We start from the raw sequence: 23,874 nt of genomic DNA, 5'->3' as shown, positions 1-23,874 counted from the left end.
GGTAAGGCTGCTGCATTCAGACAGGCTAACTGTAGCTTTTCACACACAGCCGAGAAGGTACACTGAGTTAATGTGGCCTGTCTCTCTAAGGGTGCAGGTGATCTTTGATCTGTGGGGACATGAGCAGAACTGATGACAGTACTCTGTGTGGAGGCAGCACAGGGAGTCAGGGAAGAGTTGGGCTAGAGTGAAACTGTGTGTGTGTGTGTGTGTGTGTGTGTCAGAATGTGTGTGCGTTTGTGTTTGTGTGTTCTTTTGCCTGTTCACACTTTTGCCAAGACTAAGCACTTGGGGTTTGTCATCACCAGGGGAGAGCGGTGCTGGGTAGGGTGGTTATCTGAGCAGTTGGGTGTGCAGGTTCATTGACTTCTGGCTGTTATGACTGCAGGGGTGAACGCACCAGTCCGTTGTGACTCATCTGAGCGTGCTCAGTTACCTCAGATGGCAGCAGCAGCAGACTGATAATGTTGCTGTTCCAGCCCACACGATCAATGATTAGAACGCAATCAACTACATTCTGAACATACACTCTAAGGGTGATTTAAATCTCAGGCATAATCGCACTTTCAATGGTGACTCTCCAGTGAAAGTACAGTATTTTTTAGTCTAGTATTTGGCTTGATCTAGGTCTGGGAAACCATGCCGGTAGTCATCTGATCCACCACATGGTCATCAGGTTTACAGTATAATGCCCAGTGTATCTGGAATAGGAGTGACAGTTGTCAATCAGGTCGTGACAGCTGAGTGATGCTGTGGACAGCACTGACCAGCATCTCGAACGATCTCTGAGTCAGACCGGCTGGCTTTGCATATATAGGGTTCAAAGCCCCTTGACCAATATCAGCTTACATCAGCATTTCCCTCCCAGCCCATATTACATAAGCCATAACACATGGTGACTCTAAACAGGAGGAAGTCTTACTCATAATTCCCCGCACTACTACTCCCTCTACAGTACATATTAAGCCAGCGATTTTATTCGTTGTCGGGCTCGTTGAAAAGGGGAGTTTGAATGACAGCTCAGAGTCTCGTAGAAGATTCTGGTTGTTGACAATTTGTCCGAGGTAATCCTGGTACAGGGCAATTACGCATTGGATTGCTGTGTGGGAATTCCGTCTCCCTCTGCTTTTACTAACGTTGTACGAACATTGTCTTTTGGTTTAATCGTTGTATATCGAGCATGGAAATTGGTATGGTATGGTGCAGCCATGACTAAATCCAAACATTGTATACACGTATGTAAAAGTATTCACTATCTTGTGCCAACCATGGAGAGATGATGGAAAATAACTGGGAGACGTCGTTAAAAGCAAACATCGTAGACTAGAATGTGGTAACACTGTCGTACCATGTTGGTTTATGGTTGTCATTTGATGGTCTATTCGCCTTTCCTTTTTGTTGTATGTTGTAAATGGAATCCATGCGGGCGCTCAGCAAAAGTAAAACTACGGTCCAAACTGGGGAAGTTGCGTTCAAGGTATTGACAAAAAATAATGCCTTATGGATTTATTTTATTTATCGCAGGAATTAACGTGTGACAGCCCTATCTTACTTTTGGGTCATTCCATGTCAAATCAACTGACAAAAGAGTTTTTTGACACCTACTATCTCAGAAGATAAGTATTCCTGCATCATTATTTAGTTTTATTTATTATAGCAGCCATATTGGATTTTGGCTGCTATATTGAATTTGCTGCAAAACCCAGCGTGGCCCAAAAGCTTACTAGGGGCTAGACAAGCATTATCCACTAAGAAAACTTGGACTGGGCGAAATGCCAGTTTTGTCCTGGCTGAGCCCTGTCTATTAACTTATTTCTCACGGATGAAACTATTTTCTCAACAAAATAATGATGCAGGAATACATATATTTATCCTTTCCTACAGAAACCATTTCAGAACAATCTGAGATGGTGGGTGTCATGGCTTGTTGATTTGACATGGAAATGACCCTTTTGTATTCTCTGTGGTGCTTTTGTAAAGACCACCTTTATCCAGCTCCCAGGATTTTGTACCCTGCTGATCACACTGATTACATTTACAGTAGGATGCAGTGATATTTGGCTCAGAGGCACCTGGTGAACTTTTCTATTCCTCTCATTACTACCTTGCATTTCTCCTTTTTCTGGCTCTGCATATGTTATACTGGTTACTGAATGCACCACCTGCCTGCTGGAAATGCCAATGCAATACGTTTTTGTGTTTGTGTGCGTGCGTGTGTGCGTGCGTGCGCGTGCGTGCGTTTTCTTCCACAGGGGGAGCTGTTGTTGGCAGGTGTGTGCGTGTGTGCTTGGAGATTCTGAGGAAATAAGATGCAATAAATCAACAGTGGATGCGTAATCCTCTGAACATGTTTATTTGACCTTTCCTTGGTCACTGTTACTCTTCATCTTTTCATTTCCCCACTAAATCACAAGTGTTGATGTTTTTGGGGAAATCTATCCACTGTCAGGGGGATGGACTGTCTCTCCGGTTAAGGAGGTCTTGCTTTTTAACAGGTTCTATTCATAAATGTTTTCACATTTTCAATGAGTCATTTGAAATCAATGCACTATCTGCATTTGCTGTCTGTCTGTCTGTCTGTCTGTTATCTCTCTGTCTTGCTCCCTTGTCTCTCAACATCTCACTCTTGAAGGGAGAGTACCCTTTCCTGACCTCCTCAAGTTCTTGGTGTGTGTGTGTGTGTGTGTGTGTGTGTGTGTGTGTGTGTGTGCGCGTGTTGTGATAGTCTCTGCGTATGTTTAGCGTCAGTTTAGAAGTGGCTCTCTCTGGTTTCTATGACTCAAACAGCAGTGGAGGGAACAGTGTGAATTGGACCCCCAGCTCCATCTTCTGGGGATTTAGGTGAGAGGGATTTGAGTGACTGGCCCAAGAGTCGGAGAGAAAAGTAATAATCCCACCTTTGTGATTGGCAATGACTCACTATAACGCGGCAGTGGAGGCATACTCATTCATTTACCCTCCCTATGAACCTATCTTCCCTCGGCAGATGGCATCAGGAGCGTTTCAAGGGAAGCTGTGATATTAAAAGAGCGAGGCCCCTCAGACGCCACCCACGCTATCTTCAAAACCACAAATGTCTGGGTTGTGTGAAGCTAGAAAACTATTTTTACCTGCCTTTTTTTTTATATGTGATTTAATATGGAGAGGATACAATTTGAATCCACAAACGTCCTTCGTGTGTTACAAGGAAGGGTAGACAGTCTAAGATGGGTTTAACAGTGAGGGCTGGATACAGGAAACTGTGAGCCTGGTATTAGTTCTATTGGTGTGCCTAGTGCCTCTTCTGGTCAGGCCACCAGATGGGGTCCCACAGGGCTGAGACCTGTGATCGTCTGCAATTCCTCTCGTATTCTTCTTAAACCCTAAATTCTTAGCCCCCATTTTGGGTTAGGCCTACATATCCTGTCTACCCCCAAACCCAAGATGAGGAGGAGGATGTTTTAGTTTTTTGGTGTTTATACTCAAACTGGAGAGAGCCAGATTCAACAGATTAGTGCAAGGGTGCCAAACTCTTTTGGTTGCGTGCTGCGTTGGATCAAATGCAACCTCACACGGGCCGTAAAAAATGATACATTTATTATGCCTCATATTATTACAATACTCGATATTACAGTAGCTTATACTCGGCCGACACTCAATGCCTCATTTTCGCATGGCAACCAATACTTTCTGATAGCTTCATCCCAATGAACAAAAAATACAGTCGGTAGGCACTAACACACAAAGCGCCACCATGCAATGTAAGGGATATTAAGTTATCATAATGACCTACAGCAGATATTAAAGTTATATATTATATTAAAGTTATATAACTGGGTGTATTGATGTACAGTAGTCTACATCCATTCCACTACCCCTATTTACATTGTGATAGCAGAAATGAATCCCTCCCCCTCTCATCCCCCCTTAAAGTCCTATGTAAGCATGTTCCTAATGAAAGAGAGTGGCCTTCACTAGAGAGAGAGAGAGAGTGAGAGTGAGTGAGTGAGTGAGTGAGAGAGAGAGAGAGAGAGAGGCTCTCCAGGGCTAATGAAATCCAGTTGAGATGCAGGCGTCGGCTGGCTGGCTGGCTGCTATTTTTAGACTCTCTCCTGCTGATGTGAGACCAGCTCTGCTCACACATTCAGATCCCACTCCTGATGGGGGGTATTTATAACTGCTGCTGCCTTCTCGAGTGTGAAACTCTCGCGAAGAAAGGATGAATTTGTTGTTGGTTGTTTGCCACAACTCTGTCTTGTGAAATGTAAAATGTCTGCCTGTTGAGAGACTGTGGCATCCGAGGCTAGGGGACTGGTTTGCGCATGATTTGTTTGGGATATATTGATATCGATCTTGGTGCATTTGAACTGTTAAGAATGGTACATATGCTCTATGACAGTGTGAGATGTTTTCTACCAGGCAGTCTCATGTTTAATTATATAAAGGCCATAAACGCTGCAAGCTACAGTACAGTACAAAGAAGGTAAATGAAAATCAATGCTTTCTAAAAGAACATATTCTCACCATTGCTCCTCATTATTGTCAAGTCAAGCTAGCTATTTACTGTACCTGTCCATGTCTATATCACACTCTCATCCAGTATGCACAACTACAGATATAACAAGAAAAACACTTAAAAAATGATCTCTCTCTCTCACACACACACACACACACACACACACACACACACACACACACACACACACACACACACACACAATGTGCAGGGCTGCTGAGTCACCACCAGCAGGCCTTTGAAGTTGGGCCTCAGTGACAGGGGGCTGGTGTGCTGCTGCCTGTGACTAATAAATCCTTCAGAGTGGGTTTCTCTGTTCACCCCTCCCCCCCAACCTGCCCACCAACTCTACCCATAATGACACCATACAGAACACAAACTACTAAAAGAATGCTCACCATATGGGGCATTGAACAATCACCACCATGCAGATTTTGTCGTGAGGAAACTGAAGCAATAGGACATCTGTTTTGGTATTGCCTCCATCTGTCTGACTTTTGGTCTAAGGTTCAGGAAATATTGGCAAAAAAACGATATTAATCTAAAAAATAATCTTACAAAAAGCACTATTGGCTGACTTTGTATCTGATGGACAATCAGTAATCAATATAATCATACTCTTAGCAAAAAGTTTCAGGAACTATGTAAGACATCACAATTGAAAAATACCAAATACAGTAAAACATTTCTTCTCCCCCCCCCCATTCAAATGTGTTTCAGTAAAGAAGTTGAAGACCACCTTCCTTCACGTACTTACCTCCCATGTTAAAAAGAAACAGAAGTGCTTCCTACAGTGGGTCTTTGTAGTCATGTCCTGCTTCCATAACCATTCTCAGACCATGCAGTCCTTCCCTTTATGCTTAATAAATATGCTGAGCCTGGTTGTCATATGGGTTGTACTGCAACATTTTGGCAATTAAGCCCTTTTTTCTGCTTACCCAGTCAGATGAACTCATGGATAGCATTTGTATGTCGATGCTAAACGTGTTAGCGCAAGTTTCCAGGAATAGCTAGCCAGCTCCTCTTAAAAGCAGGGAAATATACCTTCTAACCATTAGTTATGTGTATAAATCCTAGTTCTCTAAGCAGGTCTGTGATTGATGTCTTGCAGTTTTCCACAGGGTTATAACTGAACATACCTTGTTGTTGTTGTTGTTTAACACCCCTGGATATTTTGGGATGTAAGGCTACAGATATTTTGTGCATTTTGCCATCCCAAGAAACACCACTCTACATATTGCAGATGCACACACGCATACACACACGCACACGCACACGCACATGTGCGCACACACACAGGGGTTGAATGGGCCACTGCCACCTTTCATCGGGAAATAAAGCATTGATTTTAATGAGCATGTACATACAAGACTTCACACAATGTTCTAAATGTCCTTTATACCAATTTTCAAGAACCACTGGTGTTATTTCCAATTACTGTGCTCTCTCCATTCTTCCAATCGTTATTCATGTGATAGATTTGATAACCTTTGTGAGCAGTCTGAGGCATGCAATACTTCATCATTGTGTCATTCTTTTTAAAAGACAGGCCTATTGAAAAACCATTTTCATAATTAAGTGCTTTCATAGCTCTCTATCAGCTAATGGGCATGTCCCCTGTCCTCCCCATTTGCAGTGAGAAGTTGAGTCAGTCCAGTGTAATGGTGTTATGTGGATCTTTTTATCCTTTTGTTTGTTTCTTCGGTACAGTACATCCCTTCCAGCCCTTCCTGTGGATGATTTGACAGCAAACTCCCAGAACACTTGGCAATGAAAAAGTTGGCCTTATTTAACATGGCTGTCTCGGTTGACACTGATCAATGGGACAAATAGACTAAACATCAAACTGTGTGTGTGTGTGTGTGTGTGTGTGTGTGTGTGTGTGTGTGTGTGTGTGTGTGTGTGTGTGTGTGTGTGTGTGTGTGTGTGTGCATATACATGTGTGCGTGCGTGCCTGTCCAAGCACGTTTGTTTGCGTTGGCATCAGCTCAGGGAAAGTTTGTTAGCTACGAATTTACGAGCCAGCTCTAACAGAGAGACCAAGGAGAGAGATGGGAAGACGGGAGATAATTACGCTGATGATGATTGAGCAATCAGGTGGCATCATCACCGGCACACACATCTTCCCTTCCCTCCACTGGGGTCTGCGGCAGTGTGCCAACAACTTTATTCCTCTAATCTGTTCACCTTAACCGTGTAGTTAATTCACTTTCCTTTAATGGCTGCCAGCTGTATCCAGTCCCCACTGATTATGAATCCAACCAGAGAGAGAGGGAAACCGTTAGCAGTTTTACCGTTGTATAATTCAGTTTGATTCTGTTCACTGTGTAGTTTTCTATCTACTCAAACTCAGTTTTAATACGCCAGATGTATACGTGACAGCCTGTTCCCCCTAGGCCAGGCAGCAGTAACACTGCAGTAGTTTGAAGTTGCCCAAAATGAGCCCTGCGCCCCAGAGAGAGAGGGATGAGAGAAAGTGCTGATTATGGCGTCTGGTGTCCTACTGAGCTGTGTGGATGAGAAAGCCCTCGAGACGTGCGCGTGTGTGTGTGCGCGCGTGTGTGTGTGAGTGTGAGTGTGAGTGTCTGTCCCTGTGCGTGTGTGTGTGAGTGTGAGTGTGAGTGTCTGTCCCTGTGCGTGTGTGTGTGTCCGTGAGATGAGAAGGCCCTCTAGTCTTAGTCAGTATTGTGTGAATCTCACTGAGAGACACTCTCATTCCCTCACTAATATAGTGATTGTTACGTTTCACAGGGTCCCTAAGAAACTGCATCTCTCCTGCCTCTGCTTCTCTCTCCAGAGACAGAGCAGATTTTCTTCCTTCTTACTTTCCACAAGTTCTGTCTGCTTGAGTATGTTTTTTTAGGGCATTTCTGCTTTATTGGGATAGAGACAGTAGTGATTGACAGGGAGGATGGGAGAGAGAGGGGTGGATGACATGCAAGATAGGTCGAGGGTCGGAATCGAACCAGGAACCTTGCGATTATGTGGTAAGCGCATTTGTGTGCTACGCCACTAAGCGCCCCCAAAAATCTTTCATTTAGTTCTATTTTTCTATCAGTGCAGAGTCATTACAGTGATTGAAAAGTCTACAACTCATATTATTACATTTGTCCAGTGAAATCACTTTTTTTTTTTTTTTTTTTTTTTTATTATACTTTTTGCCTTCTGAATAATATCTCGTCCCATAAGAATTGACTCCAGGGTATACATAACTCATAGAAATTAAACTTGTAAGATCTCATTGTTGCGGGGGTGTAAATATTAAAGCAAATTGTTAATGGGAGCACTTTCTATCCTTTGAAAGCCGACCAACCAGCCAGCCAGCCAAAGAAAGATGGAGAGGAGGAGAATTGGCAGGAGTTTTTTGTGTGTTCTTTTTACCACTTCTGGCCACTCTGACACACACATCAAATTCTAATGCATTAAAGCCCACGGCCTAGCCTGCCAGCAGCCTAGTCTCCAGCCCTCCCCCAGTGCACAGTGAGGGCAGTCTGGCCTCTCTGTGACTGGCCCCTACAGGAGTGGAGGGTTCCTCACCCGGCCGTCCCGATGATTCACTGTGCTGCCGAACCCCGGCTCCTGGAACTGCTTATACAGGAGACAGAGGAGGAGAATAACGGCAATACATCATCTCCCTGACGACCTGTCCCTGCTCAGTCAGCACAAGTGCTGTGCTGTGTTGTGTTGTGCCTCTGCCACCACGACCGCTGGCCCCTATCTGTTCCTGCCGCTGGCCAGAGCCTCTCACTGCCATTAAAGACAGGCTCAGGGAAAGTCTAAGTGGGAGCTTTGTATTCTCCTTGATAATCACATACTCCTATAAATGCCAGAGGGGGGAGAGTTTGCATTTCGGTCCTTTATTTGACTGGCGATGCATGGTGATTCAGTGTGTAGTAATTTACGTTAAAGAGCTGTCTATTTGTCAAATAAGAATCGTAACGTGAAACGGGTAGTTTGAATAGTAGTGTGTATTTTGCATTTCATTATTTTAAGGTGATGGTTTATGTCAGATGGATAAGAGGGAGAACTAAAAGAACTGTCTCCATAATTACAAACACTAACATTTGTAAATTATTTTGAATTGTAGAAATGCAATATAGACATTGGATAATGTTATTTATTTATTTTATCTCAGGGAAATACTTCTTATTACTTGTGGATCATTTCAAGGGTTTCAGGTGATCCTCTGATAGAACACAGGGTGCATCCGAGTCCCGGGCTGCAGCCCACACACTAACAGTGTGTGAAGTTGACCCTAGTGCTCCGTCTTGAGTTATACATGAGATTCATGAACTATTTCATTGTAAAAACCAAAGCAAACTAGACACACATATCACCGGAACAAAATCTGGCCAAAACTCTCCTGAGGAGAGATCTGGGATTTGATGAGATCTGCATTGCCATGGAAACAGCCTTTTTTCTGCATTCTTTTTTACAGGGTTTTGAGAGAGGTCCATCTGAGCTCACCCTGTGTGCTGATTGTACTGTGTTTGGAATTTAGACTATGTTTAGTTCTGACACTGTATTTTTCAGCAAGACACATTTAAAGACTTCATTTAGCTCAACATTGTGAGTACAAATTGTCCAAATATTTTAGGACCCACACAGGTGTGTGTGTGTGTGTGTGTGTTTACAGTATGCATAACGTATGTGTGCATATCTCTCTCTGTATTTATTTGTGTGTGTGTGTGTGTGTGTGTAGCGGTGACATGCGGGACCCAGGAAGGAGCAGTGGGGCTGATTCCTCTAACCAGGTCTAAGTCAGGAGCTAATGAATCAGTGCTGAGCAGGTGCCAAACGGGCCACGCTGGGACCACACCAGGACGATTAGATTTACTGTATCAGGCCCTACTCCTGCTCTGTGTGGCTCAGCAGGTCGGCGTCTAAGTTGATTTCACATCTGCCAGGTGTGTGTGTGTGTGTGTGTGTGTGTGTGTGTGCGCGTACAAGATAGACGGCGTGACAGCAAGAACACAGAGAGAGTGGAGGAAATGGGAATCATGCTTATCGGATAGATAGAGCTATCTTCAGCTTGTGACAGTAGAGTAGCTACAGTAGTTGCTTTGGTCGTGTCATTTCAGTACTTCCACCATCCAACGGAACGGCACAGGTGGTTGTGTGCGTGCGTGTGCGCATGTGTGCGTGTGTATGCACGTGTGTGTACCTGTGCGTGTGTTTGTTTGCCTCAAAAGCACAGGATATGTCATGGTCTGGTGGTGTGTGTAGGCTATATTTGCTTGCTTTGTGTGAGCTCACAGTGGGTGAAATTGGAAGAGAATGTTGCATTTCATTATGCTTTCTGGACCGCAATTCATGTGTGTAATCCAGTGAGCCAGGCCAAGCGTGGCTCCATATGTTTCTATACTTAGGGACTGATCCAAGCATTGATCCAAACCCACTGCACCCATAAATACTTTAGGTTCCCCATCACATGGATGTTAACCCTAGCAGCCAAGTTTTACTACTGTACCTGCCAGGTCTGCTGCTGGTAGAGTATGCTGGTGTTTCTTTACAGTGTGTGTGTGTGTGTGTGCGCACGCACGCACATGCATGTGTGCGCATGACAACTGAGCACACGTGCGTGTGTTGGCCCATGCATTGCCGTACAATTTATCATTTGTCAGCCCATACTTACCCTATGACTATTTCCCCCGTCTTTTAAGCTGACTGACTACCTATCTCCATAGTTGACTGACTGGTTTTATAACACACGAGCTGGGCCCAGAGTGGTGGTCGTGCCGCCCCTACCCCCCCCCCCTCCCCATCTCCCTGTGGTAAATGGTGCGACACATGCCCAGGGCTGTGGCGTTATGTAAAAGAGCCTCTCATCTCGTGTTTGAGGCACACATGGCTCCTCTCTTCTGGTCACACATGAGAGAGGCGAGGTGGGAGGGGTCCTCACAACCTCCTTCAACCAGGGGGACAGATGCCACTCTCTCGCTTGACAAGAGTTTATCTGGTGCCATGCCCCCCCCCCCCCCCCCCCCCCCTCCCTCCCCTGCTCTTACTCCTGCTCCTCACTGCGCACATAACCAGATTCTTCTCAAAGTAAGTGAATTAGTCAACACTGACAAAAGAAATCAAATTACTTTTGATGAATAAGTTCTTTCATTGAGACGATCTCTAGCAAACAAAGGCACACACGCACGCATGTGCAAAGGAAAAAAAACACATCAAGACACACTCTCCTTTGTTTAAAATTCTGGTCTCATTCAAGAGACGTTGGGGGACACAATCTCATGTGAGTGTGTGGCATACGCAGGTTAGCATATCAGTATGTAAATGACCGTGTATTACAAGAGCAGGTTGCAGGAGGGCCATGTCGGGGAGGGCCTTTGATGACCTTACTACAGCAGCCCAGGGTAAAAATGGCAGCACGCGTCACACAGACAGATCTCTGATGCAGAAACAGCCGGACACCGTGACCAGTTAGACCCCACATGATTCAATGGGTGGTGCGTGTGTGTGTGTGTGTGTGTGTGTGTGTGTGTGTGTGTGTGTGTGTGTGTCAGTCATCAGAAGAGATCTGAATCTAAAAGGGAAATGTAAGACATCCTGTTTGAAGGGGTAGGGCATCTGGATGGGCGGCCGGTGGGCCAGATGGCTCAGATTTGTAACGATGAAGGGGCCAAGTGAACAGGCACGACTTCTGAGGAGGCGGGGGTTGGGGGGGGGGGGACATTAAGGTGGCAGAGTGGCACATGACAAAGTAAAGGTTAGCGGTTATTTAGAAAGAGTCCACGCTCTAAACACTATTTCTGCACTGGTGGTATGCAAAACAGTCGGCCCCATTTATACATTCGTCCCTCATTTAGCATTGTTTCCATACCTGTTTGATGTCGAACCTCCGGATTTATAGATGGCCAGCTGCTCGGCTTTGCCCCCGCTCCTCTGCAACCTGTGTAGATATTTCTCGATAGATATTTGTCATGATCAAAGGACTCTCTTCCCTCGGAGTCGTCTCTTGTGCTGCGCCGTCTCGATTCCTGTTTAAACACTTGACTGGAGGTGGAGCGTGAGAGGAGAGGAGAGGTGGCGGAGGATGAAGGGAGCTGCAGACTGTCGTTCAGGAGAGGGGGAGAGCAAGTCGGCTCTGTTGGGTCGGTGTATGTTACCCTGCCACATCCGAGAGAGGCGGTTGATTTGTTTTATACTGGGTGGCACTAACCCAGTAGTCCATGGCTGATCCATTATAGGGGTGGGGGGGGGGGGAGAGAACACGCACATGTGTTCAGTCCAGTGGAGGCTAGTGGAGGCTGGTGGAGGGAGAAATCGGAGGACGGGGCTCATTGTAATGCGTGGAACGGAACGGTGTCGAACACCATGTGTTTTGAGGCACACATGGCTCCTCTCTTCTGGTCACGCATGAGAGAGGCGAGGAGGGGGAGTGAGGTGGGGGAGGGAGGTGGGGGAGGTTGGAGGGGTCCTCACAGCCTCCTTCAACCAGGGGGACAGATTTCTACCTCCACCAAGCCTCCCCTGATTCAGTCTCTCTCAGTAGCAGCACAACCACAGAGCACAGTAGGTCTTTGCAGTTATGTAGCTTAACACCTGCTGAAAAGAACGTCTCATCACCATCAGAAACACAGGGACTCTGGGAAAGGAGTTTTTCTTAACCATATGACCTGACCAGGAAAAACTCCAGGCTCTAGTTATTGGCTAACTAGACCATGAACTCCTGGCCCTAGTTTTAGGGCCCTACAGTACATGTAGGTCTGGCTGGCATGACACAGCTTGGACATGTGTCAGGATGCTGGGCCTACATTACCTCTCTGACAGATCACCTCACGGATCCAGCCCCCCCCCCCCCCCCCCCCCACTCTCTCTCTATTCTAACCAGTGGAGCACTAAACTATAATTGCCTGCTTGAACGGGGAGGGCACTTAGTTTTCTACCCTGTAATGCATTCTGTCTTGCCATAATTGAAAACGTCAGTTTTCTTTATAGAGCATATCGGCTTGTAGATCCCTATTTTGTAAGCAGTAAAAGTCAGTAAAAGTTAATCATTGTTAAGACGTGTTTGTTTGCACCGGTAGCTACAGAGTAGACTCAGCATGTCTCCGAGCACTTGGTGAAATTTAGAAGCTGCTCTGTCATTAATTGGAAATCTCTGAAGCTTTTGTATGCAGATTGCTCTCTCTTCATTTGCCTCGAAGTAGTAAAGGGTGAAGAAACAGAGGCCCCTCTTAATGCAGCTCACTGCATCTGATGTAGAATTAGGTGTACTTGGGCCTACAACATTAGGCCTATATAACACATCGCTACACTGGATGTGTGATACTGCTTGGCAAAAAAATGAAAATGAGCCCCATACTAGCCAGGACAAGGATGACAATTTAAAGGCATTTTTCTGTACGAACTCTGATATAGCCCTTTTTTTCTCCACCCCAAGCCGGAGGGGTAGAGGTTTGTGCCTCTCTCTCCCTATCCAGTCTGAGATCCCATAACTGCAGTGTGATTACCTCCATGATTGTGGCTGCAGCTGGAGGGCATCTGACAGTTGGCTGTGAGGCTGTGAGGCAGGACAGGAGCCTGTGTCAATATTTCCATTACTTCTACAGTACCTCCTATGATAACTACTGTAGGCCCGACACCCTCTACCCCCCCCCCCCCCCCCCCCCCCCCCAAACCAAACCCCACAGCCTCCAACCTGTTACAGCTTCCCGGCATGTCGTCAGGCAGGTTGCTAGGTCGTCCATTCAGGAGCAGCCCCTTCAGTGAGTGGATGCATAGCGTGACATTAAAACGCTGTAAGCAGAAATGTCAGGACCATGAGGAAATAGGGCTGCTTGGTCCTATTACGAGTATTTCTTTTGGTAGTGGAGGGGTGCAGTTGCTATGCTATGCAAACTGCTATGCTCCTATGTTCTCCCAGACCTTGCTTCCTTTGTGTCACTGGTTTTAAGCTATTTCAGTCTCCTTGCAACTGTTGTTGCTGAGCAGTTTTAGATACTGCAGTCCCTATCACCTATGCAGTCGAAGGGCATTAGTTAGATCTTTTGAACACTGCATAATATTGCAAAGTCATTTCTATGCTCAGAGATTTTGTGGAAAATGTTTCTCTCGTCCGTCTCCTCGTGAATCATCGAATGCCTCTCCTGAGTACAGTAGACGTGTGACCATGTCAAGCTGTCGCAGGTCCACAAATAGCTAGTTTTGGTGTAAAGAAATGTGAACACACAGATTGCTGGGCCACACATGGCTCCATAAGCCAAAGTGACCTCAGATGCTCATATTCTAGCATACTGTGTACAGTGCATCATAATTTCCTTGACTCATCTCTCTCCCAGCCAGGCCTGGAGAATCAGAGCCACCAGGGAGTAAATGGCTTCTCTGGCTAGCAGCTCACTTTTCTGGTATGTAGGCAGACGCACCACAACACAACCTGCCCCCCCCCCCCCCCCCCCCCACTCCCCCTCGGGTCAAGTCTCATTTTAAGGACAATTAAGCACACAAACTTCCATTTCTGTGCCATCTAAATTACAGTGTGCACCTCCTTCTCCACCTGGTGCCCAACCACATGTTTCACTTATCTGGAACAGCTCTTTTGAAAGCAAAGTCGGATTCAATGAATAAATACAGAGGACGAGGAGGGGGCAGTTTTCCAGTTTCCAGAGGCTATATTTTCTTCCCTGAAACATCACTTTTAAGGCTAACATTATTTTTTAGTTGTGGAGACGTTAGATAAATAAATGTTGGCAACAATACCCTCTGCAATTTGCTTCATGCTCATTCCAATTTGGCCCTCTCCAGGGAGGTAATGGCATTCCACACCAGTGCCTTTTACCACGTCTTCTGATGAGATTGTGAAAATCATGCAGTGAATGGGAATTATTACCAATCTGTCCAGGCACGCTAAAGACTCACACCACAACAGCTCACACTGTCACTTGATGCTTTTTGGGCACATCTTCCAATCCTCTTATGTTGTTCCCTAGTGTGTGTGTGTGTGTGTGTGTGTGTGTGTGTGTGTGTGTGTGTGTGTGTTTTGAGAGAGAGACTGAGACTTGGAGATACTGAGACTGACACTGGTCTGCTGGTTAGAGAAATTAATGTAAAAGAATGGACACATTGAAGTTTGATGTCAACCGATTAATTTCAATGGAAGTAGCTTGTGTGTCGCTAATCCGCCAATAAAATGCATACCTCCTCCTCGCCATTTCCCTCTGTCCGCCTACGGAACATGAGCAGTATTGTCTCTCGTCTAGAACACGTGCAACGTGTAGTGGCCTGTACTGCACAGAGAATCTCATATAATGTACAGTAGTAGTTGCAGCTGTCGCTATCAGTCAATTTTGTATATTTGAAAGAGATTTAGCCAGGAACAATACTTGTCATTCGAATTACATTGGGGAATTGTCTTTTAGGGAAGAACTACAAGTGAGAACTACAATGGTACCACAAGTGGCCACTTAGTTTTGCTGCATGCCCGCCAGACGGACGATTGATCTCCTGGGTTAAAGTGGAGGTGTTTATTTCAAATTAAATTGTGGAACATGGAGAGCGAAGAAGGGAGGACACTATCTCTTTGTTACGAAGCCACCGCCACCCTGCCTGGCATCCTATAGCTGTCATATGTTCCATCCATGTGCATGAGGGTCTGGTGACGGGGGAGAGGAGAGGAGGAACATAGTGGGATTTCTACCCACACATCTCTGATGAGTAACACTCAGTGGGCTTCCAGCTATTCACTGTTATGGAAACCACTCAGAACAAACTGTTAAAAGGGCTACCTACAGTTGAACTGGTCCTGTTGGCTGTTGGTACTGTATCTAGCATGATTCATATAGGCCTAGAAAATGCTAAGCTTCAACAGGTAAAGGCTTGTTTTTCTGCCGGCTTAAGCCTACACTTACAGTACAGATATCCCCTTACGATAATACACTCACGGAGCACTTTATTAGGAACACTATAATAATACTGGGTAGGGTCTCACTTTGCTCTCAAAACAGCCTCAATTCTTTGTGGCATTAATTCCACAAGATGTTGGAAACATTCCTTTGAGATTCTGGTCCATGATGACATGATTGCATCACGCAATTTCTGCAGATTTTTCAGGTGCACTTTCAAGCTGTGAATCTCCCGTTCTACCACATCCCAAAGGTGTACTATTGGACTCAGATCCAGTGACTGGGAAGGCCACTAAAGAACACTGAACTCATTGTCATGTTTATGAAACCAGTTTGAGACGACTTTTGCTTTGTGACATAGTGCATTATCATGCTGGAAGTAGCCATTAGAAGATGGGTAAATTGTGGCCATGAAGGGATGCACATGGTCAGCAACAATACTCAAATAGGCTGTGGCATTCAAGCGATGATTGATTGGTATTAACGGCCCAAAGTGTGCCAAGAAAACATTTCCCACACCATTACACCACCTCCACCAGCTTGGACTGTTGACACAAGGCAGGTTGGGTCCATGGATTCATGCTGTTGGCGCCAAATTCTGACCCTACCATCTGTGCCTCAGCAGAAATCGAGATTCATCAGACCAGGCTACGTTTTTCCAGTCTTCAACTGTCCAGTTTTGGTGAGCCTGTGCCCCACTGCAGCCTCAGCTTTCTGTTCTTGGCTGACAGAAGTGGAACCTGACGTGGCCTTCTGCTGTTGTAGCCCATCCACCTCAAGGTTCAATGCGTTGGGCATTCTGAGATGCTTTTCTGCTCACCACAATTGTACAGAGTGGTTATCTGAGTTACCGTAGCCTTTCTGGCAGCTCGAACCAGTCTGGCCATTCTCCGTTGACCTCTCTCAATGGATGTTTTTTCTTTATTGTACCATTCAGAGTAAACTCTATGGACTGTTGTGTGTGAAAATACCAGGAGATCGGCAGTTTTAGAAATACTCAAACCAGCCCGTCTGGCACCAACAATCATGCCACGATCAATATCACTGATCACATTTTTCCCCCATTCTGATGGTTGATGTGAACATCACCTGAAGCTGCTGGCCTGTATCTGCAGGGTAGATAATTTTAGATAATTGCATGAATGAGGTGTACAGGTGTTCCTAATAAAGTGTTCAGTGAGTGTATATCTCCCTCTCTTACACACATGCACACACTGCACTCACAGTCACAGGTGAGTTCCTCTCTGACTGTGTCAGCTTACCTGGCAATTTATAGTTAAGAGATCCAGTTTTACAGTGCACAGGGGAAATTAATGATGTCCAGGACAGCTGTTTCATTACTTACAACACATGGAAGCAGAGATAGGAATGGGTTGATGCCAATTGCTGACACTGTCTTCATCAGAGCTATGAGAGCACTGTTCACTGAAAAGGTTTAGGGTTATGTGTTATTTAACAAAAATACCTCTATTGCTCTTATATACAGTATACTGTTTAGTGTTCATATTTCCTATACAGTTTGATGTGAAATATCGACTTTGATGTAATAAAAATGTACCCCAAACCCCTTCTCCTAATTAGTGGGCTTGCTTCAGCAACTAACCAGAGTATGTTTAAATTGTATCCACTATCATAATCTCACTTTCTTTCAAATATCCAACAAATATATCTGTCGTCCAAACCATCTTTAAACTTTTTCCACTACCAAAATAAGACTTTGCAAGCCCACAAAGCTTCTTCTGGAACTTATTTTTCAGTTTTTTTTATGCAGCCAAACATTTACTGTATAGTGCAGAAAGGGTCTGCTGTCTATCTGCAGCCCACTCAAGATGCTCATATCCGTGTACTTAATAATTATTCTGCCTTGGCACTATGATGTGTACATTCTGTGACCTGTAACCACTTTAACTGTGATACCAAGAGCAGCCATCCTGCACCCTGTCTTCCTCTCTCTCTGATGGACTTGCTCTTGATATTCCTGTCAGGAATCACACTTGAGGAGGCATGACCTCGTCGTGCCATAACCTCCTTCACTAGGTGCTTCAGGATTATTCTCTCTGTTGCAAGGCATTCACCAAACCCCAGTCCTTTCTCCTGTTCTTCTTTGTTCAATCTTTATGTGCATGACTGGGAATACAGTGAATGCCTGCTCAGAAAAGTGCAGTGTGAATGGATGGCTTTTGTTTAAACTTCTGAGGCTTACAGAGCGAATAAAGCTTGAACGTCAAAACCTTTGATAATTATATCATATTGGTACTTTTTACAAATGCCTTCACTGGTCATTGAGAGCCTATTTTCTCCTTTGTAACAAGGCTTTTACTGACAGGGGAATACATGTTCATAGCTTTACAGAAAATGGGCTCTAACAGTGCATATTATGCCCCTTTCCAAGGCTGAATTTGGATTTAAAATTGCTCAGATATTCTCAGGCAGACTGCACAGTGCATTATTATCTCTCGGTACCAATATTGGCCAGAGAATGGCTATGGGTTGAGGAGGGGTGGGGGGGGGGGGGGGGGGGGGGTCATTGTCATTCTAACAGTGTTGTGGAATGCGTGTGAAACAGCCCTTCTGTGACTGTGAGCAGCCACGGTCCCCGAGGCTCTGTGTTTCCTCTGCCCTATTCCTTTCATGCTTGCCTCATTACAGCCAGGGCTATTTTTAGCCCAGTGTGATTGAAATAGAGTCCTCTGGGAGCCCGAGGGGAGAGCGGATTGAACAGAAAAGGGACTCTGGGGTCGGTCCAGTCTGACTCTGCCAGGGAGGGAGTGCGCCAGCGTTGCCACTGTGTCCGAGACAAGCCTCCTCCCTCTCTCCCTCAGGAGGATCTTGTTTGGACCATTAATACAACACAGGGCCCGCTTTGTTACCTGCGTCATACGGTTCCTCTTATTTCTCAGGTATTTCACACAGGGAGACAGCCCTGCCGTGCATGGGTTTATAATGTGACAATAGGTGATGAACATACTGTAGGTATTATTGGTGATATTATATGTTGAGTTGATATTATACTCTTAGTCAGGTACAGGAGAAGAGAGCATGTTGAGCAGTTGCACATTAGCAAATTGGGAATGTTTATTCATATTTTTGCAGCCTTTTAAACATTAAGTCAGTAATTAGGACTGACAGAAAAGTGTGAGAACTATATGTAGCCCTAAACGAAAATAACAACAAGGTGCTGCTGATGTGCATCTGTCGCTGGCTATAGCAGAGGGAGAGAGAAGGAGAGAGCTGCTGCGAGTTATCACACACAGTCACGCAAGATTATACAAAAAAATTAAACACAGCTCTCTCGCAGCAAACCCAAGCTGGCCCGACCTGAATCGATATTCACAAAAAACAGAAGTTGAGGCTGAAATTTGAAACTATATTGAGAGCTGCATTTTCTGTCCACTTATCAACTTCACAGTTTTATTAAATAGGCTTTTGCTACATTTCATTAAGAGTTTTGATTTTATTTTTCCATCAAATTGCTTTTTTTTTTTTCTTTTTTTTTTTTTTTTACCCCAGTCAAACTGCAAACAAACACATGAAAGTGAAAAAAGCAGTGATCACCTTTAGTCCAAAGGCCACCTGCTCCTAAAGGCTTTAGAAATGGCACTATTATGGCTTTGAGCTAGGAAGTGGTCAATATCCAGCATCTGTTATGAAGATACAGTACTTGGTAGTAATATACACGCACAGTGGGAATGGATGGGATATTGCAGCCCGGGGCCCTCATTACTAACCAAAGTACCCAGAGTGAGATCTGTAGACGTCCATATGTTGACATTAGTCTAACAGTGTCATCATTGAATTAAATACCATGCAAACAATAATGCACTGGTTATGTTTAGTCAGGACTTAAACGTCATATACAATCAATACCACATTTTGTATTTTAAATGCCCACTCCAGTCTAAATGATTATGTTCATGTAAATAATGGTTATGGTCTTTCTGTCTGTGTTGCTAATAGCTATTATGGAAATGGGTAAGCCATTCATAACTGGAAAGTCAGTTTTGATTCACCATGATGAGGTTAAAGCTACGGTGAAGATTGCACAAAAGAACCATTTGCGCTTTCGGGGGCAGGTGATAATCGCACCATCAATGCTATTATCTTAAAACAGACATTTAGGAAAAGTCAGGGAAGGAGGGGGACATTGGTTTCACAATGGCCGAGTAATTGTATTATAAAGTGTCCCATCGCGCCCGTGGACCTTTGTTGAGGCGACTAGTGTTAAGGTGTCTGGCCACATTAATGGCAATACTGCCTCCCTCTCCCCAGGAGTGCTGTAGTCATTAGGATGAAATTGGTTCTGAGTGACTGTGCCAGACATCCAGCCCAGAATCATTCCACTTAGTCCCCCCCCCCGCCCCCCCCCCCAAAAAAAGATAAAAAGCGAAAATCATAAAGAATTGGCAAATCTGTTCTGGAAGGACCTGCAAGTGCCTCCATCAGCAATATGTGTGGGGATGATGTACGCTGTGGAGGTACAAAAGCAGCACCTCAGCCGCACCCTCGCCCCCTTTAGCCTATTGCCTGAGTCAGCGAGTCCTCCTTCCCATTAACTGTCACTTTTAATTTCCTCTCTCCATCCCTCGCCTGCTCTCCCCCTAAACCACCACCCCCACCCTCTCTGAGTCGCCTCTCCTCCAGCCCCCTCGCTGTGGAGCTGTGCAGCGTTTCCACCTCCCCTCCCCCTTCTGCCAGGGGGGGGAGGCAGTCTTCTTTACCTTTAACCTCAATCACACAGGTTCACTGTTCCATGCACTAGATTCCTCTAGAAACCGGCGACTGATCAGAATGTTGGCTTACACAACAATGGAATCTGTATCTCAGAATAAACTTGTCTTATTTGAGATTCTCTCTCTCTCTCTCTCTCTCTCTCCTCAGACGTTGGAAGCAGTGATGAACCTCAAGTACTCTGGAGGTGCGGGCAAGGTGGAGGGCTACTATCGGGACCTTTCTCTTGGTGTGCACGTGGATGTGGAACCCTCCGTGTTCTTTACTCGCGTCAGCACCCTCCCTGCAACCAGGTACAGTGAGAGATGCTCAACATTACTAACGACTTTTTTGAGGATCCCGTTTCAGACAGACATACAGTATGCTATGCTATGCTATTTCTTTTTTGTCTAGTTTTTGTGCTATTGGTTGAGCGAAACAACTCCCCTCTCAACACTAGTGTCCCAACACCTGCAACTGTTGAACCATTATTACCACCCTTATTGGTCTCCTCTAGATAGTAGTATATCTACTGTAGATGTAGATAGTCAACCTACATAGTGTCTACTCTAGACTAAGTTCAATCTGTCCTGCTACTGTATCTATCAGTCATATATTTAGGTCATTCTATCAGACTCTTAGTATCTGCCTCCCCTCAGCCTTATTAGTGATATCTTCATGTTCCACTCCATTTCACGTTAGGTGTAATGATGCCAGTGTGAAATGTGTGTTGTCTTTTCATCCTGATTTGGTAAACATATCCACACTAACCCCAGCAGACCAGGTTCTCTCTCTCTCTCTCTCTCTCTCTCTCTGTGACATTATTGCCGCCCTAACGATGGGAATCTGAGAGATGGCATTTCCACTGAATGGATATTATACTCTCTCTCTACCCCTCTTGTCAGCTTCACTGACTCTGTGGAAAAACCCAGAGCAAGGGAGACAGATCGTACCCCAGTAATCGCCTCTTGAGGTGAATCATTAGCTGTAATAATATCTGCAGTTTAACCCATCCATCTTCTCCCTCTGGTGATAGATCTGCCTTCCCGCTGTACCGTCACTATCTTGTCACCCCCCCTCTCCACCTCCCCCCTTCCCCCACCGAGTGTCATTCCCCCCCTCATCAGACACAGGCTCCAGATTTGTAGATTGCTTTAGACAATGTGTGTTTCGTAGGCGTTGCGGGTCCCGAGGAAGATGTTGACATTTTCACAGCAATCTTCCATTAACAAACTCTTCCCCAGCACTTCCCAGGGTTTTTGTGAGAGAAAAGTTCTGTTAATTGAGTGAGACTCTCAGGGGAGAGAAAAAAGGGAAGTCCGCAACTCTGGTATTCTCCCATGGTGACAATACAGACAACGTTTTGTGCATCTGTATTAAGTCACCATGGGAGCATGTACCAGAGTTGCAGGCATTTTTTCTTTGATATGTTCTTCTGTCCTGCACCTCATGAATTGGATGTGCATACTTTTCTAGATAGATAGATAGATAGGTAGGTAGGTACTTTATTGATCCCTGAGGGGAAATACAGGCTTACAGCAGCTCACATCACAAACAACCAAACAACAACAATAAAATAACGTGACAATAGAATAAAATAGACATGTGAAACATTATATACAGTAACAACAGTCCAGTATGATCACCCAGCCTGACTCTGATCACCCCGATCGAGCCAGCCGGAGGAGGAGTTGTACAGTCTTATTAGAAAAGATCTCCTATAGCGCTCCTTTGTGCAACGTGATCGTAGTTGTCTGTTGCTAAAGGAGCTTCTCTGCTCTGCCACAGTGTCATGTAGGGGATGGGAGGGATTGTCCATGATGGCCAGGCGTTTGGTCCTCATCCTCCTATTGACTACCTCCTCCACAGTGTCCAGGGTGACACCGAGGACAGAACCAGCTTTCCTAATAAGCTTGTTCACCCTCTTGGTGTCACCTTCCTTGATGCTGCCCCCCCCAGCATACCACCGGGTACAGCACTGCGCTGGCCACCACTGACTAACTCCTAGTAGGTACAGTGTTCTCCACACAGAAGTTAATGTAGTGCGAGATGCAATGTGAAAAACTATCAATGTCCTCTCCATGTGACTCACAGAGAACTTCCTCGTCCGTTGTCTCAAAACAGTCCTGCAGAGCCTTATCAGCCTCCTGTGTCCATCTCCTCACAGTCAGATCACAGATCACAGAGTGCTGCTGAACTAGAGGCTCATACATAGGTTGTGGTCCGATCTGCCCGGGGGGGGGGGGTTGCTGTAGAGTTGTAGGCTTCCTTCACAATTAGCATATAACAGGTCCAGTGTTTTGTTCGCCCTAGTGGGGCACTTCACAAACTTGGAGAATGTTGCCAGTGTTTTTGTCAGGGTGACATGGTTAAAATCCCCGGAGATTGCAATGAATGATTGATAACAGCGTGCATAGTCTTACAAGCTGCCTCCGTGTCGGCAGAGGGGGGGGGGGGATATATGCGACCACAACAATAACATGTGAGAACTCACGTGGCAAATAATATGGCCGATGTCCTGCGGCCAAAAGTTCAATGTCCGAGCTACAGACGCTTTCCTTCACGTGAATATGGCCAGGATTGCACCATCTGTTGTTGATAAATACAGCAACTCCTCCGCTTCGCATTCTACTATTTTTTTCTACTCTCAGAGGAGCCCCATAATTCAGTGCACGAGGAGAGAAGGGTATCTGCCTGGTGACCGATGGGGTCAGGGCTTCTTCACTGACCTCAGTTGACATGTTGAGTCTCAGCAGGAATCAATCCAGGGTGTCTTGTGTCTCAACATCTTACAAGGGGCATATTTAAACCTGTATGCATCTACAGTAGTGTATGTTTTTTTTAATGCATGGCTTCCACCATTTATCATCCAGAATGAGACTGATATTAACTGCTTTTATCTATGATACCATTCATTCTTCTAGAATAGTGATATTAAATGTTCCTCACCTTTCAGCAGTCTTGAATGAGAGTTTAAAGAGTCCTTTGAAAAGGCAGTGGTGAATGGAAACCTGCCCCTTCCACCTACAGAAGATGAGCTTTATACTGCCTGTGGCTGTCTTAAAAGGACCTGAGAGACGGAAAAAAGAGTGGTTCTTCCTCTCCCTCTCTGTCTCTCTCTCTTTCTCTCTCTCTCTCCAGCCCTTTCCCTATCTCTCTCTCTAGCCCAGTGAGCGATTAAGCGGCCCAGTGCAGCTCACTTCATTCCATTACAGCCATTTTTCTCCTTTGGGTCGGGGGGGGGGGGGGCAAGCGTACAGCCCTGTGCTATTTAAGACAGAGGTCATTCAGCACAAAACGGTCTTTCACAGAAAACCCCCTTAAACAATAAGGGCGCAGGATGGTGGTCCTAGCGAACGGCACTGGGGACTCTGTCATACTATAATATCTCTCCAGTGTATAACACTCTGAAAGCTTAGATCCTCTCTCCATCTCTCTCTCTCTCTCTCTCTCCTTCCCTCCCCATCTCTCATCCCTTGCTCCCTTGCTCCATTGTTTGCTTAGTGCACTTGAAATTCCATTGAAGCATCCCATCATGGCTCTCTGGGGGACTTATCTTTTTAAAATGAGTTCTGACCTATCACAGATCCTCAAAGTAAAGACCTGGGCCTGTATGCATAAAACATCTGAGAGCAGGAAATTGGACCCAACTTGTTTTAATGGGCAATAAGAAGTACCTTTAAGGGTAATACGTTTATTCATTCTTTTTTCTTCTTCTATTTTCTATATTCTATCCATCATAAGAGCCCCTTAACCTCAGAAGTGAGGGCTGTCTCAGTTCTGTCAAGGCCTTCTGCCTAGCCATCCGTCACACTCGTATGA

The 23,874-nt window shown here is 45.3% G+C and overlaps 1 protein-coding gene across 2 annotated transcripts in view; it reads left to right on the top strand.

Moving 5' to 3' along the window:
- The window catches only part of trappc9 (trafficking protein particle complex subunit 9), a 153,441-nt gene that overhangs the window by 56,032 nt on the left and 73,535 nt on the right, over positions 1-23,874 (top strand). For both annotated transcript variants that reach the window (XM_083680159.1, XM_083680158.1), the window contains one exon: positions 20,224-20,366. In XM_083680159.1, the coding sequence (XP_083536285.1) occupies positions 20,224-20,366 (143 nt within the window). The remainder of the gene's footprint in view (positions 1-20,223; positions 20,367-23,874) is intronic.

The sequence above is a fragment of the Argentina silus genome (assembly GCF_951799395.1).
Source record: "Argentina silus genome assembly, chromosome: 11".
In the NCBI taxonomy this organism is placed as follows: Eukaryota; Metazoa; Chordata; class Actinopteri; order Argentiniformes; family Argentinidae; genus Argentina; species Argentina silus.
The sequence above is the reverse complement of the archived record's forward strand: the minus strand, read 5'-3'. Positions and strand labels throughout refer to the sequence as shown.